The sequence below is a fragment of the Ranitomeya imitator genome, chromosome 10, assembly GCF_032444005.1.
Source record: "Ranitomeya imitator isolate aRanImi1 chromosome 10, aRanImi1.pri, whole genome shotgun sequence".
Classification (NCBI taxonomy): Eukaryota; Metazoa; Chordata; class Amphibia; order Anura; family Dendrobatidae; genus Ranitomeya; species Ranitomeya imitator.
This window is the reverse complement of record NC_091291.1, coordinates 45,543,008-45,559,742: the sequence shown is the minus strand read 5'-3', so window position 1 is coordinate 45,559,742 and position 16,735 is coordinate 45,543,008. Positions and strand designations below refer to the sequence as shown.

Here is a 16,735-nt window from a genome sequence, read left to right as displayed (position 1 = left end):
TATTTATACAGTATATATATATAACATGGATGACTGTATTATTTGGCGGGATTAGGTTTGATAACTGCCAATCAAATGTCAACTATTTTTAAAGTCTATAATCGCAATGAGAAAACCCCAACAGGCTGAATAATCTATATATTATTCAACTGAAAAGCTCAGCAAAACGGTACTTTATTTTACAGTTATGTGATTCTTCCTTCTTATAAAAATGCTTCCAAAATTTTATATGAAGCGCGTTAATAATCTTATTTCACATTAAATATAAATAAAGAATATTAATATTTCAGAAGCCATCCATAAAACAGTTAAAAGAAATAACCACCTTCAGGTCTTCAAGGTCAACTATGCAAATATGATGACCTGCTCCCAAAATAAATCCTACATTTTTTATTACTCGAGCTTAAAGCTAGACTTCTAGTTACACAGATCTCATAAATAGAGAAAATCTAGAGCAGTTTGCATCGTCTAACAGTACAGAAGAATTAGATTTAGAAGATGTACTATGCCACCATTGCAGTGATGCACAGGAGCTAATCATATACTTTCATTACATGCATCAGCTAAATTACTAGCTTAATCTATATCAGACTGGGAAACTAAAATAATTGAGCAAGAGAATAGGAAGACACTGAAATCCCATACACTGCTATAACATTGGTTCTTCTCTGGTGGAAAGCAATATGTGGGCTTATAGCAGAACTGAGCCTTATCAGTAGGATGGAGAATGCCACTTTACATGTACCTCTGTTGCAAAAAAAAATGAAATATTGGTTCTCCAAAAGTCAGCCTGGCCTGTTTTTACCATGGAATAACGGCAACAGCAAAAAAATGGTCAGATTTCCCATTTCATTTCTCTCTCCTCTTATGTAATCGCACATCAGGGAAGAGAGAAATGGGGTCCCCCGATCCCCCCTGGAACATCCATTATCAATAGAACCTCCTGTATCCCCTCATGATGTTCCCCAGCCAGCTGCGTGTTCTTTTGGGACAAAAATGGTGGGACATGTGAGGTGCTTCCTCTGAGATCTATCGGCCGGCACCCGGCAACAATAGGAAATCTTTCTTATTGGTTCATTTTGATCACTGTGATAGACCCTATCACAGTGATCAAAATAAAAAAATAGTAAATCAAACCCCCTTTATCACCACCTTAGTTAGGTAAAAATTATACAATAAAAAATGTATTTATTTCCATTTTTCCATTAGGGTTAGGGATGGGTTAGGGTTAGGATTGGGGCTAAGGTTAGGGTTAGGGATTGAGCTAGTGTTAGGCTTGTGCTAGTGATAGGGTTGGGGCTAAATCTAGGGTTAGGGTTGGGCTAGGGTTAGGGTTTGGCAAGGGTTAGGGTTGGGCTAGGGTTAGGGTTGGGGCTAGAGCTAGGTTTAGGCTTGGCTAGCGATAGGGTTGGGGCTAAAGCTAGGGTTGGGCTAAGCTTAGGGTTCGGGCTAAGATTAGGGTTGGGGCTAAGGTTAGGGTTGGGGCTAGGGTTAGGGTTGGGGCTGGGGTTAGGGTTGAGATCTAGGTTAGGGTTGTGTTGGAGTTAGGATTGTGGTTAGGCTTATGGTTAAGATTGGGATTAGGGTTAGGAGTGTGTTAGGGTTAGGGTTGGAGTTAAAATTGAGGGGTTTCCACTGCTTAGATACATCAGGGGGTCTCCAAATGCCACCTGGCGCTCATCATTGATTCCAGCCAATTTTACGTTCAAAAATTCAAATGGTGCTCCCTCCCTTCTAAGTCCTGCCATGCACCCAAACAGTAGTTTTCCCTCACATACAGGATAACTGCATATTAACCCCTTTCTGACCTCGGACGGGATAGTACGTCCGAGGTCAAATCCCCTGCTTTGATGCGGGCTCCGGCGGTGAGCCCGCATCAAAGCCGGGACATGTCAGCTGTTTTGAACAGCTGACATGTGCCCGTAATAGGCGCGAGCAGAATCGCGATCTTCCCACACCTATTAACTAGTGAAATGCCGCTGTCAAACGCAGACAGCGGCATTTAACTACCGCATCCGGCCGGGCAGCCGGAAATGATGTCATCGCTGACCCCCGTCACATGATCGGAGGTCGGCGATGCTTCTCCATTGTAACCATAGAGGTTCTTGAGACCTCTATGGTTACTGATTGCCAGTAGCTGTGAGCGCCACCCTGTGGTCGGCGCTCACAGCACACCTGATTTTCTGCTACATAGCAGCGAACAGCAGATCGCTGCTATGTAGCAGAGGCGATCGCGTTGTGCCTGCATCTAGCCTCCCATGGAGGCTATTGAAGCATGGCAAAAGTAAAAAAAAAAGTTAAAAAAAATGTGAAAAAAATAAAAAAAATATAAAAATTTAAATCACCCCCCTTTTGCCCCAATCAAAATAAATCAATAAAAAAAAATCAAATCTACACATATTTGGTATTTTAGAATCGCCCGATCTATCAATTAAAACAAAGCATTAACCTGATCGCTAAACAGCGTAGCGAGAAAAAAATTTGAAACGCCAGAATTACGTTTTTTTTGGTCGCCGCGACATTGCATTAAAATGCAATAACGGGCGATCAAAAGAACGTATCTGCACCAAAATGCTATCATTAAAAATGTCATCTTGGCACACAAAAAATAAGCACTCAACCGACCCCAGATCAATAAAAAATGGAGACGCTACGAGTATCGGAAAATGGCACAATTATTTTTTTCAGCAAAGTTTGGAATTTTTTTTCACCACTTAGGTAAAAAATAACCTAGTCATGTTAGGTGTCTATGAACTCGTACTGACCTGAAGAATCATAATGTCAGGTCAGTTTTAGCATTTAGTGAACTTACCAAAAAAGCCAAACAAAAAACAAGTGTGGGATTGCACTTTTTTTGCAATTTCACCGCACTTGGAATTTTTTTCCCGTTTTCTAGTACAAGACATGCTAAAACCAATGATGTCGTTCAAAAGTACAACTCGTCCCGCAAAAAATAAGCCCTCACATGGCCAAATTGATGGAAAAATAAAAAAGTTATGGCTCTGGGAAGGAGGGGAGTGAAAAACGAACAGGGAAAAATGAAAAATCCCAAGTTCATGAAGGGGTTAAGGAGAAATTGCGTAACAAATTTTGTGGTTTATTTTCCACTGATACCCTTGTAAAAATAAAAAATTTGGTTCCAAAATAAATTTTTGTGAAAAAATTAAAATGTTTTTTACCTTCCTCATTGGTTTAGTTCTTGTGAAGTACCTGATGGGTTAATAAACTTTTTGATTGTGGTTTTGCGCACCTTGAGGGGTCCAGTTTTTAGAATATTGTCACTTTTGAGGAAGTCCCTACAAAAGAATAATCTTGTAACTTTTGCTGGAAAAATGAGAAATCGCTGGTCAACTTTTAACCCTTATACCGTCCTATAAAAAAAATATATGTTTCCAAAATTCTGCTGATGTAAAGTTGACATGTGGGAAATGTTATTTATTAACTATTTTGTGTGATATGACTCTCTGATTTAAGGGTACAAAAATTAAAAGTTTGAAAATTGCAACATTTTCAACATTTTTGCCAAATTTCCGTTTTTTCATAAATAAATGCAGGTTATATTGAATAAATTTTACCACTAATATGAAGTACAATATGTCATGAAAAAAAATCTCAGAATCAGTGGGATACGTTGAAGCGTTCCTGAGCTGTAATCTCATAATATGACAGTGGTCAGAATTGTTAAAATTGGCTTGGTTATTAATAACTATTAAGTAATAAATTGGCTGTCCTGTCACTAAGGGGTTAATTTTGTGCTAGCATTTTTTAAAGAAGCACTCCTGTCAATATTTTTCTCCTCTTAATATATTGCAGTCATCATATTATATATGTATACTGTGTAATTTCAATTGCTCATTTTGCCTTTCTACCAATAATTATTATCTTTTTTGTTAGGTCCGTGATTAAAAAGAGACTAGCTGAATCCTTGTAAGCTCAATGTAAAGGTTCCTGGCAGGAGGCATGCGGAGTTCAGTTGGGTCATGAGGTGAAAAGATGGATGACTCATGCAGGGAAAAGAAACTTCCTGTTTCTACACAGTTCAGAGAAAAGAGAAGAATTGGCTGGGTAGAAAGGCAAAATGAGCAATTGTTCTATATAATGTGATGATTGCAATATATTATATGGATAAATACTTTGATTGGAGGCTTCTTTAACTTAAAATTAGAAATAAGAGGGGATAGATGCAAAGGATCATTTTATAGCTCCAAGAACAATCCTCTCAGAAAAAATTTTTGTCTAAAAATTTCAGTAGTAGTAAGAAAACAAGTTGAGTATTACTCACCCTTCCCCGCCTCAGCATCAGCTGTCTAGCTTTATCAACAGGACACCAGCACTGCAGCCAATCGCTGAGCACAGCAGCTCTGTTGGTTTAGACAGCACAAGTTGCTGAGCTCACTGATTGACTGCAGCACCATCGACGTGACAACAGCTCTGCAGACAAACCACAGAATCTGGGACCTTGGCGAGGACTCAGTGCTAGACTCGGGAGGATATGTAACATTATGTTAAACTATGAGAGCCAGATCATGACTCTCATAGACTTGTAATGAGTTGTGACATCTGGTTTGCTCCTTGAAACAGTGAAGCAACTGTCAGGTCCGAAACTGTCAGAGACAGATGAGAGCAGTGGTGATAGCAGATGAAGACACCTGCAGGTGAGTAAAAGACCAGGAGTAGATGTTAGGGCTAGCAGAACGCACCAAATAATTAGAAAGATGGTATAAGGTGCGTTCACAGCTCAGGGTCCACCGTGCAAAGATGGAACGTGCTGCTGAATAATGACGGACTATATGGCGGTACAATGAGGATACACACACGGGTTAGCTTCACCCTGCATGAAAGAAGCAAACCCTGTTGCATTACAGGGCCGCGGTACCACACAAAGAGTGCAAGCAAGGAGTCACAGAACACAACCCCAAGACACAGGATTAGAGTTCGTCTAGACCACTTGCGCTCAACACCTCTACTGGGTGTCAGAGTAAACTTAAATAATAATTTTATACACAAGAGTGCGAGCAGTGCCGCTCTGGCAGATGCCACTAACCACCCAGACTTAGGTCAGGAAAGTGCTCTGATAGCGAACGGCGCCACACTGGTGGTCACAGCAATAGATGCTGTATTGTGTGTAAAGTACTGATGGCTGTGTTGGGCACTAGATAGCAAACATCCACCTTACGCGAGCAGTTAAACACAATGAAGGGGATGATTAATGAGCGACTTTCACATATCAACACACACGTACAGTACAGACCTAAAGTTTGGACACACCTCAGTTAAAGATTTTTCGCTATTTTCATGACTATGAAAATTGTATATTCACACTGAAGGCATCAGAACTATGAATTAACACATGTTGAATTATATACGTAACAAAAAAGTGTGAAACCACTGAAATTATGTCTTATATTCTAGGTTCTTCAAAGCAGCCACCTTTTGCTTTAATGACTGCTTTGCACACTCTTGGCATTCTCTTGATGAGCTTCAAGGGGTAGTCACTGGGAATGGTCTTCCAACAATCTTGAAGAAGTTCCCAGAGATGCTTAGCACTTGTTGGCCCTTTAGCCTTCACTCTGCGGTCCAGCTCACCCCAAACCATCTAGATTGGGTTCAGGTCTGGTGACTGTGGAGGCCAGGTCACCTAGCATAGCACCCCATCACTCTCCTTCTCGGTCATATAGCCCTTACACAGCCTGGAGGTGTGTTTGGGGTCATTGTCCTGTTGAAAAATAAATGATGGTCCAACTAAACGCAAACCGGATGGAATAGCATGCCACTGCAAGATGCTGTGGAAGCCATGCTGGTTCAGTTTGCCTTCAGTTTTGAATAAATCCCCAACAGTGTCACCAGCAAAGCACCCCCACACCATCACACCTCCTCCTCCATGCTTCATGTAGAGTCTATCCGTTCACTTTTTCTGCGTCGCACAAAGACACTGTAGTTGGAACCAAAGATCTCAAATTTGGACTCATCAGTAGGGTTGAGCGAAACAGGTCGGCAATTTTCAGAAGTCGCCGACTTTTGGCAAAGTCGGGTTTCATGAAGGTCGGCCATGAAGTCGGCGATCTTCTGAATCTGGAATCGGAATTCCGATACCGATTCCCGATATGTTTAAGATATCGGGAATTGGTATCGGAATTCAGATTTAAGTGTAAAATAAAGAATTAAAATAAAAAATATCGCTATACTTACCCTCTGACGTGCCCTGGTACTAACCGGGAACCTTCCTTCCTTCGAATCAGCGCTTCCAGGACCTGCGGTGATGTCGCGGTGACGTCGCGGCTTGTGATTGGTCACTCGACCGCCCATGTGACTGCTCGCGCGACCAATCAGAAGCCGTGACGTCACCGCGACGTCACCGCAGGTCCTGGAAGCGCTGATTCGAAGGAAGGAAGGCTGCCGGAAAGAAGCAGGGCGCGTCCGAGGGTGAGTATATACCTAATAGAAATATACTCACCCTAATAGGAATATACTCACCCTCGGACGCGCCCGGCTTCTTTCCGGCAGCCTTCCTTCCTTCGAATCAGCGCTTCCAGGACCTTCGGTGACATCGCGGTGACGTCACAGCTTCTGATTGGTCGCGCGAGCGGTCACATGGGCGGTCGCGCGACCAATCACAAGCCGCGACGTCACCGCGACGTCACCGCAGGTCCTGGAAGCGCTGATTCTAAGGAAGGAAGGTTCCCGGTTAGTACCAGGGCGCGTCAGAGGGTAAGTATAGCGATATTTTTCATTTTAATTCTTTATATTACACTTAAATATGGATCGCAGGGCCTGAAGGAGAGTTTCCTCTCCTTCAGACCCTGGGAACCATTGGAAACCCAATGCACTGCATTGGGTTTCGAGTTTCGTCCGACCCCGACTTTTTTATAGGATCGGCCGATTTCACTCGACCCGACTTTTGAAAAAGTCGGGTTTCGTGAAACCCGACCCGATCCTATAAAAGTAAAAGTCGCTCAACACTACTCATCAGACCAAAGCACAGATTTCCACTGGTCTAATGTCCATTCCTTGTGTTCTTTAGCCCAAACAAGTCTCTTCTGCTTGTTGCCTGTCTTTAGCAGTGGTTTCCTAGCAGCTAGCATTTTACCATGAAGGCCTGCTGCACAAAGTCTCCTCCTAACAGTTGTTGTAGAGATGTGTCTGCTGCTAGAACTCTGTGGGCATTGACCTCGACTGTAATCTGAGCTGCTGTTAGCCTGCGATTTCTGAGGCTGGTGACTTGGATAAACTTATCCTCAGAAGCAGAGGAGACTCTTCTTCCTTTCCTGGGGCGGTCCTCATGTGAGCCAATTTCTCTCTAGCGCTTGATGGTTTTTGCCACTGCGCTTGGGGACACTTGCACAGTTTGCCCAATTTTTTGGACTGACACCTTCATTTCTTAAAGTAATGATGGCCACTTGTTTTTCTTTTCTTAGCTGCTTTTTTCTTGCTATAACACAAATTCTAACAGTCTATTCAGTAGGACTATCAGCTGTGTATCCACCAGACTTCTGCACAACACAACTGATGGTCCCAACCCCATTTATAAGGCAAGAAATCCAACTTATTAAACCTTACAGGACACACCTGTGAATTAAAAACCATTCCTGGTGACTACCGCTTGAAGCTCATCAAGAGAATGCCAAGAGTGTGCAAAGCAGTCATCAAAGCAAAAGGTGGCTACTTTGAAGAACCTAGAATATAGGACATAATTTCAGTTGTTTCACACTTTTTTGTTAAGCATATAATTCCACATGTGTCAGGCTACGTTCACATTAGCGTTGCGTCAGGCGCAGCCGCGGCGACACATGCATCATGCGCCCCTATACTTAACATGGGGGCGCATGGACATGCGTTGCTCTTGCATTTTGTGATGCATGCGTCACTGTGGCACAAGCGTCAGGGCGCAGAGGACGCTGCATGATGCATTTTTTTCTGCACCAAAAATCATGGAAAAATGTACGCATGCGTCACAAAAAGCTGCGCTTTGCATGCGTTTTTGCATGCGTTGTGCGTTGCATTGCCGACGCAGCACCGCACAACGCAAATGTGAACTTAGGGTCAATTCATAGTTTTGATGTCTTCATTGTGAATGTACATTTTTCATAGTCATGAAAATACAGAAAAATCTTTAAATTAGGTGTGTTCAAACCTTTGCTCTGTACTGTATTCAAGTATACACTAGCGCATGGCAGAACGTCCATGCGAACCTTTTATAGCAGCATTGCTACAAGACCTTCCAGGTGGTCCAATAGGAGCTGCAACAGGACCTGAGCATGTGACCTCCGACTTCCAATGGGAGGTTGTCCCGTGGGTATGCTCAGTATGGGAAAAGCAGGACATTGTCCCAGAAAGACCTGCTCGCTGCTGATCAGTGCTGGCTGCAAAGGTATAGCCTGGAAGGGCAGCAGTAACCAGTCGCATAGTATCAGCCTGAGCCAGACGGTGGGACCAACGTCTCCGTTGAGCAGGCTCCACTGCGGCTGGAGAAGAACAGGAGACAACAGCAGAGATGGTTCGAGATTCCCCCTGTGCAGAGGCGGGAACTCGACACCGAACAGCAGGAAACTTAGATTTTAAGCACTACTCCAAAGAAAAAATTAAAAAATGCTTTAGAGGCACTTTATTAGGTCTCTCCCTATGTACACAGATGGGAGAGACCATTCAATCATCTGGAGCAGGTAGGGAAAAGCAAGGTGTGGTCACAGTGGACTAGTCCGGTCGCCGGTCGTTTTATTGAAAAGTAAGTCAAACAACTTTAAAACAGTTATTTTATGTAGAAATGTCAATTTTGTTTGGGATGGCCTAGTCTTGTGGATAACCATATGACAGTACAATTATTTCTTCAATTCACATTATAATGTAGAACTATGCTACTTATTAGATTTCAAATAATGGCTAAGGAAAACTGTATTTAGTTGCAGATACTTTTTCTTTTTTTGGAAACATATAAAAATGTTATGTTAAACTCTACATAGTTTTAAATGCAACAATCTGACCTGATGATAAGTGAAGAAGATTGAAAAATAAATTACATCTAGGACTTGGCGTCAGTTCAACTAAATTGTAGTTTGTTCAATTACTGTTCAGTTGATACTTTAGGAAAGAAATGTACTTTTTCTTTTCTGAACTTTGTGCAGGATGAAGAGAGATGGTAACTAGTGATATGTTGTGCCATCTTGAAATTCTAAGGTCTCCAACTCAATGTTTTGTTGCGATAGCTCACATATTAGTGTAGGACCAATCCAGTGTATTCAGAATGCCACTTACACTTCTGTGCCTTGCCTCGTCTTTGTGACAGTAGTAAGCTAGAAAACAGGAACAGTAATAGAAAAGGATATTCTGCTCTGCAGAACAGCAAAACATATTAGATTTCCCGGTGTTTTCATCTCAAACTATCAGGAAGCATTTTCTCTAGTGTATTGGAGATTACTTGGAGGAGAAATCATTAAAAAAAAAATCCTTAGCTCAGAAATCTTCATAGAATCAAGTGCCACAAAGGAAAAAAACTTTACTTTCAGACTGTTCTCTAGGGACGCATGGCCAACCATAGCATGGGATTGACAAGCAAACAAATGTTTCTAATATTCGTCTTTGCTAAGATTTTTAAATAACCACTAACTCTAAAGCACAAGTACTAGACACAGAAACATAGACAAGCTGCTAATATTGACAGAAGGTATCAATGTTTTTTAAGAACTGGAATTATTTCAGATATTATATTGACCAAGATTTTCTAAAATACACTCTGTGTTTGTCAATCGGAGCTTGAAATTGAGCTCTGCGAAAGATCATTACATCCAATGAATGAGTATTCAGCACATTCTTCAGGGGATCACCAACTTCTTTACACAGAATGATTACATTGAAATAAGCATTCTTAAGAATGATCATTCAAGAGTATCTTTCATTCTAAATGCATCTTACGTCATTTTCCAAAGCTCTTTAAATGGATTTTATTTCTACTACCTTCAGGTAGCATTGGAGACCCCATTGTTTTCCGAATACTTATATTTTACTTTCAGAACAATTTCCAATTTTTACCCTTCTTGATCTAAATTTTACTTTTTTTATAGTTTATAGATGTCTCAGTTCTTAAACTATTTAACTATATTTTCTTATGGAAAAGTTTCTTGATGCAGAAAACTATTATTTGACAGTTAACACAACACAAACTTTTGAACATGTCAAGTAAAGTGTTGAGTTACAGTTTTCTGCTTCAAGAGATTTAGCTGCATCATGGTTAGTCATATTGAAAAATTCTACATTCGAATTTAAAATATTTTTAGAATAAATTTAATTGTAAAAATATTTTTTAGAATAAATGTAATTGTAAACATGCAAGTTTAATATTCTTACTCTTGAACACTACCTGGAGGTTACTCCAGAATCAAGGTCTTATTGGGATATCAGCACCTCCGAAAAAGCTTATTCCACTACATTTGAATTTAATTTAGTTTAAAAAAAAATTGTGAATTTTAGATTGTTGAGGTTGCAGTTGCAATTAATTTTAACATATTCCTAATAAAGTTTATGCTTTAAAATATACTTACCTATTGCTTTTTTGCTTCTAGACTACCCACAAACTTTACATTTCTGGGTGATCCATACTCTGCAGTGATGTTCTAAAATGTCATTGCGTAGTAGTGCCGCTACATGTGATCGAACAGTTGGCGGAGTGGGGATCCAGGTGTCACGACAGCTGGAGTCCCCATAAAAAAGTACAGACGGGTTATTACCTTCTGTGTCTACACTAGCGCTGTGTATACAATACAAAAAAGCACTCATGGATGTGTATAGTAAGGGAGCAGAACTTGCTGGATCACACGATACATAGACAACTCAAGGAGATTGCATGTTCCTTGAATCTCAGGCTAACATACCAGCTGAGTCACATGGGAAATATTATAATATTTAAATCCTCCCAAAAGCACATTTATGACCTTATAGGTGGCACAATGTGTAGACTAAGTGAATAAATAAGTAAGATATGACAGGTAAAAAATAAATTTAAAAAATGCCATTGTCAATCCAAATCAATGTCTCTAGACCAACTTTGTAAAAAAAATTGAGTCCAATATCTGATAACTTTTCTTACTGAACAAGGAACACATTTTTAAATGTATTTTTGTGGTCCTGTGTGGTCATAAAAAGAATAAATAGAGGAAAACGGACCCTTATTTCCCTTATTTTCCTACTGACATTAGCAAAAAAAAGAGAATGTGACTGTAACATAAAATGAAGACATTTCCAAATGTGGCGATGCCAAATATGTGTATTTTTTAATTATTTTAATTTTAATGGGCCAAAAGGGGGTGATTTGAGCTTTGTGTTTTTTTTTATATTTTTTTTTACTTTTTTTTACTTTTTTATTGTATTTAATAGTCTTCTTTGGAAACCTGAAGCTGCAATAGTACAAATGCCTGTGCTATACATAGCATGACTTCAACACTGCTATGTATAGCAAATTATTATCTACTATGAATGCCGGTCACAGGCCGGCGTTCACAAGAGGATCGTGATGAAAGGCACGGGAGTCTTAAACAGACCCCCGGTGTCATAACTACCCTTTTGTACCCTGCAATCATGTGATGGGGGTGCCAAGGGATGGGATAAATGATGTGCTTCCTGTCTGTGGATATTAAATGCCGCTGTCAGTGATTGACAGCAACATTTAAATAGTTAACACCTGCTAGTAAATATTGGGTCCACCAGTGGCTGCTTAGGCACTTGATGGCTGATTAAATCAACCATTGAGTACAGGGAAGAAAATGCATGCTCAGCTTGTGAGCCTGCATCAAAGGCAAGAACACAACCGATGATGTAAATATATGTTATCAGTCGTGAAGGCGTTAAATAAATACACAAAATGCTTAGAAGCACAACAAATGTTTTCTACTAGACTTCCAAAAATTTATTTATCTTATTAGTTGCATATTTGACCCTGTAGGTCTAATATTTTCTAAAAAAATATTTAGAATTCAATTCTAAATATTTTTCTATCCACTGGCTAACACGGTACCAAGATATATATCTTTCCTGTATCAAAATTAAGATTTTCTAGTCATCTATTTTTCACAACTCAAATGTCATGCTCTTTTCACCCAAAGACTATTTTTCCAGACTTCTCCATGAATTTGCATGGATTTTTTTTTATTACATACTGAAGGATGGAGAAAAAACTCAGATACTCTACAAAGGATTGGGCAGGGTATAGGACAACTTTCAGATGTATTTACCTTAGCCAACTTTGCGTAGTTAAACAATTGCCAATTGTTTGATATTTACCGGTCAGACATCATTCAAAAGTCTATTTAAACAGGTACACCGCACTCCAGATGCACATTGAATAATTGGTAACACATCAGTAATACGTCATTCAGACTTCCAATGTTATCGTCAGCTTAGGTTAACGTAAGATGATGATCTGCGGAGAGCAATGATTTGTTTGTGCAAACCAAAAAGTAATTTCACCAACAAATGAGCATTTTAGTCATTCATTCTGTGTTTGGCTGTCTGTTTAGACTGCACAATTATTGTGAAATGAAAAATATTTAGAATTGAGAGTCCTCAGTGGTTGATACCTTTTAATGGCTAACTGAAAATATGGTAACAAATTGCAAGCTTTCGAGATGACACAGGTCTCTTCATCAGGCAAAGACTAAAAAAATTCTGAAGAATCACATATTTATGCACAACATAGCACAGAAAAAAAAAACAAAAACAAAATAGATAAGACAGGTGACATGAAGCAGAATTACCATGAGTGATAAACAGTTACGTCCATAAATATTGGACCAGTTCTTAGATAAGGAATGTTTTATTGTCCTCTAATTGGGGTCTGGTTCTGTTGTGATGACCCCTCATTGTCTGAGGGGCAAGTTCCTTAGTTGATGTAAAAAGACATAAATCCATGCGACACATGCATTCCTGTACTAAGACGGTACCAAGATATATATCTTTCCTGTATCATTATTGTGAAATGAGCATTCTTATCAACATTTATTCATGATAATAATGTTGTGTGAATGCACCTTAACTAATACTTGACTTTTGCATATTGGCCAGTCAATCTTCTCCATACACATCAGATAATGAAAATATCAGTAGGGGTCGCAACAGCGTTATAAAGGACGACCATAAATAAAAACAGCCAGTCGTGTGTGGACTGGAGTCTTGGCCACCAACGTAGAAAATCTTAAGCATTTTTTTTTACCTTATTTGTGCAAGTAGAACCATGTAGGACATCTCTGCCGGCCCAGATGGTCATCCAACATTGACAGACGCCTGTTAATTACTCTATATTCAAACTACATGTCGGCTCTTCATCAGATGAGCTGCTTCAATTATCTGTTCACAGTGGGGGATACAGACAGAGATCCAATGCCCCCAGCCTTTGAGCTGTATAATTATAACTGTATTTATGACAACAATACCGTATTTCTCTCCACTTTTGTATATTTTATGCATCAAATTTAAGCCAATTCTTGTAGTTTTTATACATTCTGTTCATCAAAATTATTATAATCTTTCCAAGATTAAGATACAATACATACAAGAATAACAGATTTCTTCTTACTGAAAAAAATTATAGAAATATTAAGAGCAGCGTAAAAAAATGACTCTTTAATAGTGCAGCAATACGGTCAGAGTAGCATGCAAATGCACCAGGACTCCAGTATTTGTGGTAACTATCCTTTAGGCATGAGAATAGCAGAACCGGGAAAAAAAGGAGTGGCAATATTATAATATTGTAATGATGAAAAAAGGAAAAAACTAAATATAGTAATGTAAATTTAACTTTTATCGACTTTTTTTATAATTCCTGAACAGTGTTATAGGGGAAGTTTTACATTTTCAAACATTTGCCCACAAGCAGAAAATCTAATAAAATCCTTAAAGAAGCTGTATTCACCCGTTATATTCAACAATGCCCTTTTGCTACAGAATCAGCAGTAATGGCCAAAGTGGTGAACGTCTAGTGATGAGTAACGGATATTTTGTTATTTTGTTAATTCCTGGACAACTCTTCTAAGATTATACATAGGACACAAGATATTGAGGACACACACCAAATTGTAGTTTTGTTTCTTTGAGTTTAGGAAACCGGTTGCTAGAATGATAATGGAAGAATAACCTTTCTTCTTCGTAAAGAAATTGAATTAATAAAATGAAAATACTATATTTTTACTTTTTTTTCCTATGTAATGACTTCTTTTTGGAAGATTCACCATGTAGGCTATTGTTAACAATTACTTGTCACAGCTCCTGACATGTCGATTTAATGCTTGCATTCTGCATAAAAGAAGAATTCTGGATCATCTTTCTCCAAATTAATTTGTGCAATTCCTTGCAGAATATTTTTTTTAAATGAATTGATAATTGGGCATCATAGTTTCCTCTGATCAAAGGGTTGAGTTCCTACACAGTCTGATACTGTCAGCCCTAATTGGGCAGTGTCGCAGAGGTAGAAAAACACCCTGCTGACAATAGTAACACTCAGCTAACAATTTACTCATCTATTTCTAGAAGAAATCTTTCAAAATACATCTGAGTGAAAAATTTAAGAAAAAAGATGTTCAGAAAATTGTTATTTTATGAACAATACAAGTACTCATTTTAATTTAGATGAAAGCCAAGTCGATGGCGTAATAATCAAGAGCGATAAGAGTTGTAACATGCCGGCAGAGATTATGGCTCTTCGACCAAGGTTGCCTAAGGATCTCCAAGGAAATTTTTTATCCCGGTTTAAATAACCACTCCCAATTTTTTATTTGCAAAAACTGTCTACATATGTGTGTTGTGTAATAGAAGTGCAATAAAATGCTCACCGATCAACAACTTCCTCAGTTTACAGCACAGCTCCAGTCATCTTCTCACTCGCGTGACTGAAATTCCGACTCGCCAAATTACCCAGGAGTTTGTGTGTGCCAAAAGTCACTTTTATCTATCAGAAAGAGGCTTTTTGTGCACCCTTAGACTTTCATGGGTGAATCTCATCAGACATTCAAGTGCATGCTTTCAATTTTTTTCACACATAGATTCGGTCTGTGAAAAAAAATTGTTAATCTACATTGACCCATTAAATAACTTTTGTGTTCCATGTATTGTCCTTTTTTCACGGACAGCACTGTCACACTCTGACCGAAAATGCAGTCATGTTTGCTAACTCCTGTATGATCTGGTGAATTTCAACCATGTCAGTGAATTAGAAGTTGACAGGAGAAGTACAGTTAACCATGGAAGATGGAGATCAGAAAGTATTTAGAAAGGTTTCCCAAATCAAAATTTCTTGGAAGTGTTTCTTTAAAGAAGCTCTTCCTCCAAAATAGGTGTCCTCTTAAAATTATGCAGTCATCAAATGATATAGCACTGTGTACTTACAATTGCTCATTTTTAGTTTCTACCCAGGTAATCATTCTGTTTTTCATTAGGTCTATGACTTCATAATAATAATAATCTTTATGTGATTTAAAACTGACTAACAGAAATCTTCTAAGCTCTACATATGAAAATTGCCTCTTCTGAAAAGGAAGAAAGCTTTGAACTCTATTGCCACCTATTGGAATTAGCAATTCTGCAGTAGTTAAAAGACTATTTTTCCTGCCAAAATTTCTAGCATGGGGGAGGCGGAAACATCTGGGTCATGAGTCGAAGAGGGGAATGATGCAGAGACAAGAGACTTCCTGTTTCTACATAGAGCAAAGAGAATAATTTACCGGGTAGAAATGCAAAATGAGCAATTGTAAGTACACAGTGCTGTGTAATATAATTTCAATATATTAGGAGAATAAAAACATTGATGGGTCTGCTTCTTTTATGTCAGCAGGCCTCAGAGTGATACAGTTTATGGTATACCGTAAATATAACAAAACTAGTCGTACATCTCACAAAATATTAGTCAAAAATGTTGAATAACTTAAGGAATAAAGTGTTTTATTGGGAACATAAAGTGGACACCACAATTAGAATGGTAACACAACAATTGTAACAAAGGTGATAATATAGTTCGAAATGTACTGTTGTGTCTTATATAATTGTATTTTATTGTTTCTGTGCTCAAGAGTCTCATCTTCTTTTCCAGAGCCGTACAGCCCTGCCGTTTGGGTCATGATGTTTGTCATGTGTCTTACTGTGGTCGCTGTGACTGTTTTCATCTTTGAGTATTTCAGCCCTGTTGGATATAACCGAAGTCTCTCCACAGGAAAGAGTAAGTACCTAAACCGCAACACTTCCCCTTTCAATTCTTGAAATCGTCTTGCACTTTGCTCTTTAGTTGTTCTTAATTGCCGTGGTTGTAGTTCAGCTTTTTGACTGGTCTGTTTCTTCCATTTTTTTTTATTTCTCCCTGATTTATCCTTACTCTCCTTCATGATAACTTTCTAACGATTGATAGTTGAGGATGTCATTATTTTATTTTTAGCTTTCCATGTTCTTAGCTATTTTGCCACAGGCTTGTACCGTTGAAGATGTGAAACTGAAATTTTTTGTGATCCTGCCATTTTTTAGTGCACAGTGTTCTGTATCACAGCCTGGCTTTATAGATTTAAAGTATATTTGACTCCCGAACTACTGTCCAAATGTAACTCGTCTTTGTGACTTTTTAGTCGTCTTCTATTACTTAAGAGAAATGTTACACTTAAATTATATTTTACTACCTAAAATAATAAATGAAAACATTTTCTTTTTTTTCTCTAAACTACTTTTACTGATATGAGTAATACATGAGTGGGAGATTAATTTTACAATTTATCTG

At 38.8% G+C, this 16,735-nt stretch overlaps 1 protein-coding gene across 1 annotated transcript in view; it reads left to right on the top strand.

The window, feature by feature from the left end:
- Positions 1–16,735, top strand: part of GRIN2D (glutamate ionotropic receptor NMDA type subunit 2D) — a 593,213-nt gene that overhangs the window by 385,384 nt on the left and 191,094 nt on the right. The window contains exon 7 of the mRNA XM_069740746.1: positions 16,064–16,189. Coding sequence (XP_069596847.1) covers positions 16,064–16,189 — 126 coding nt within the window. The remainder of the gene's footprint in view (positions 1–16,063; positions 16,190–16,735) is intronic.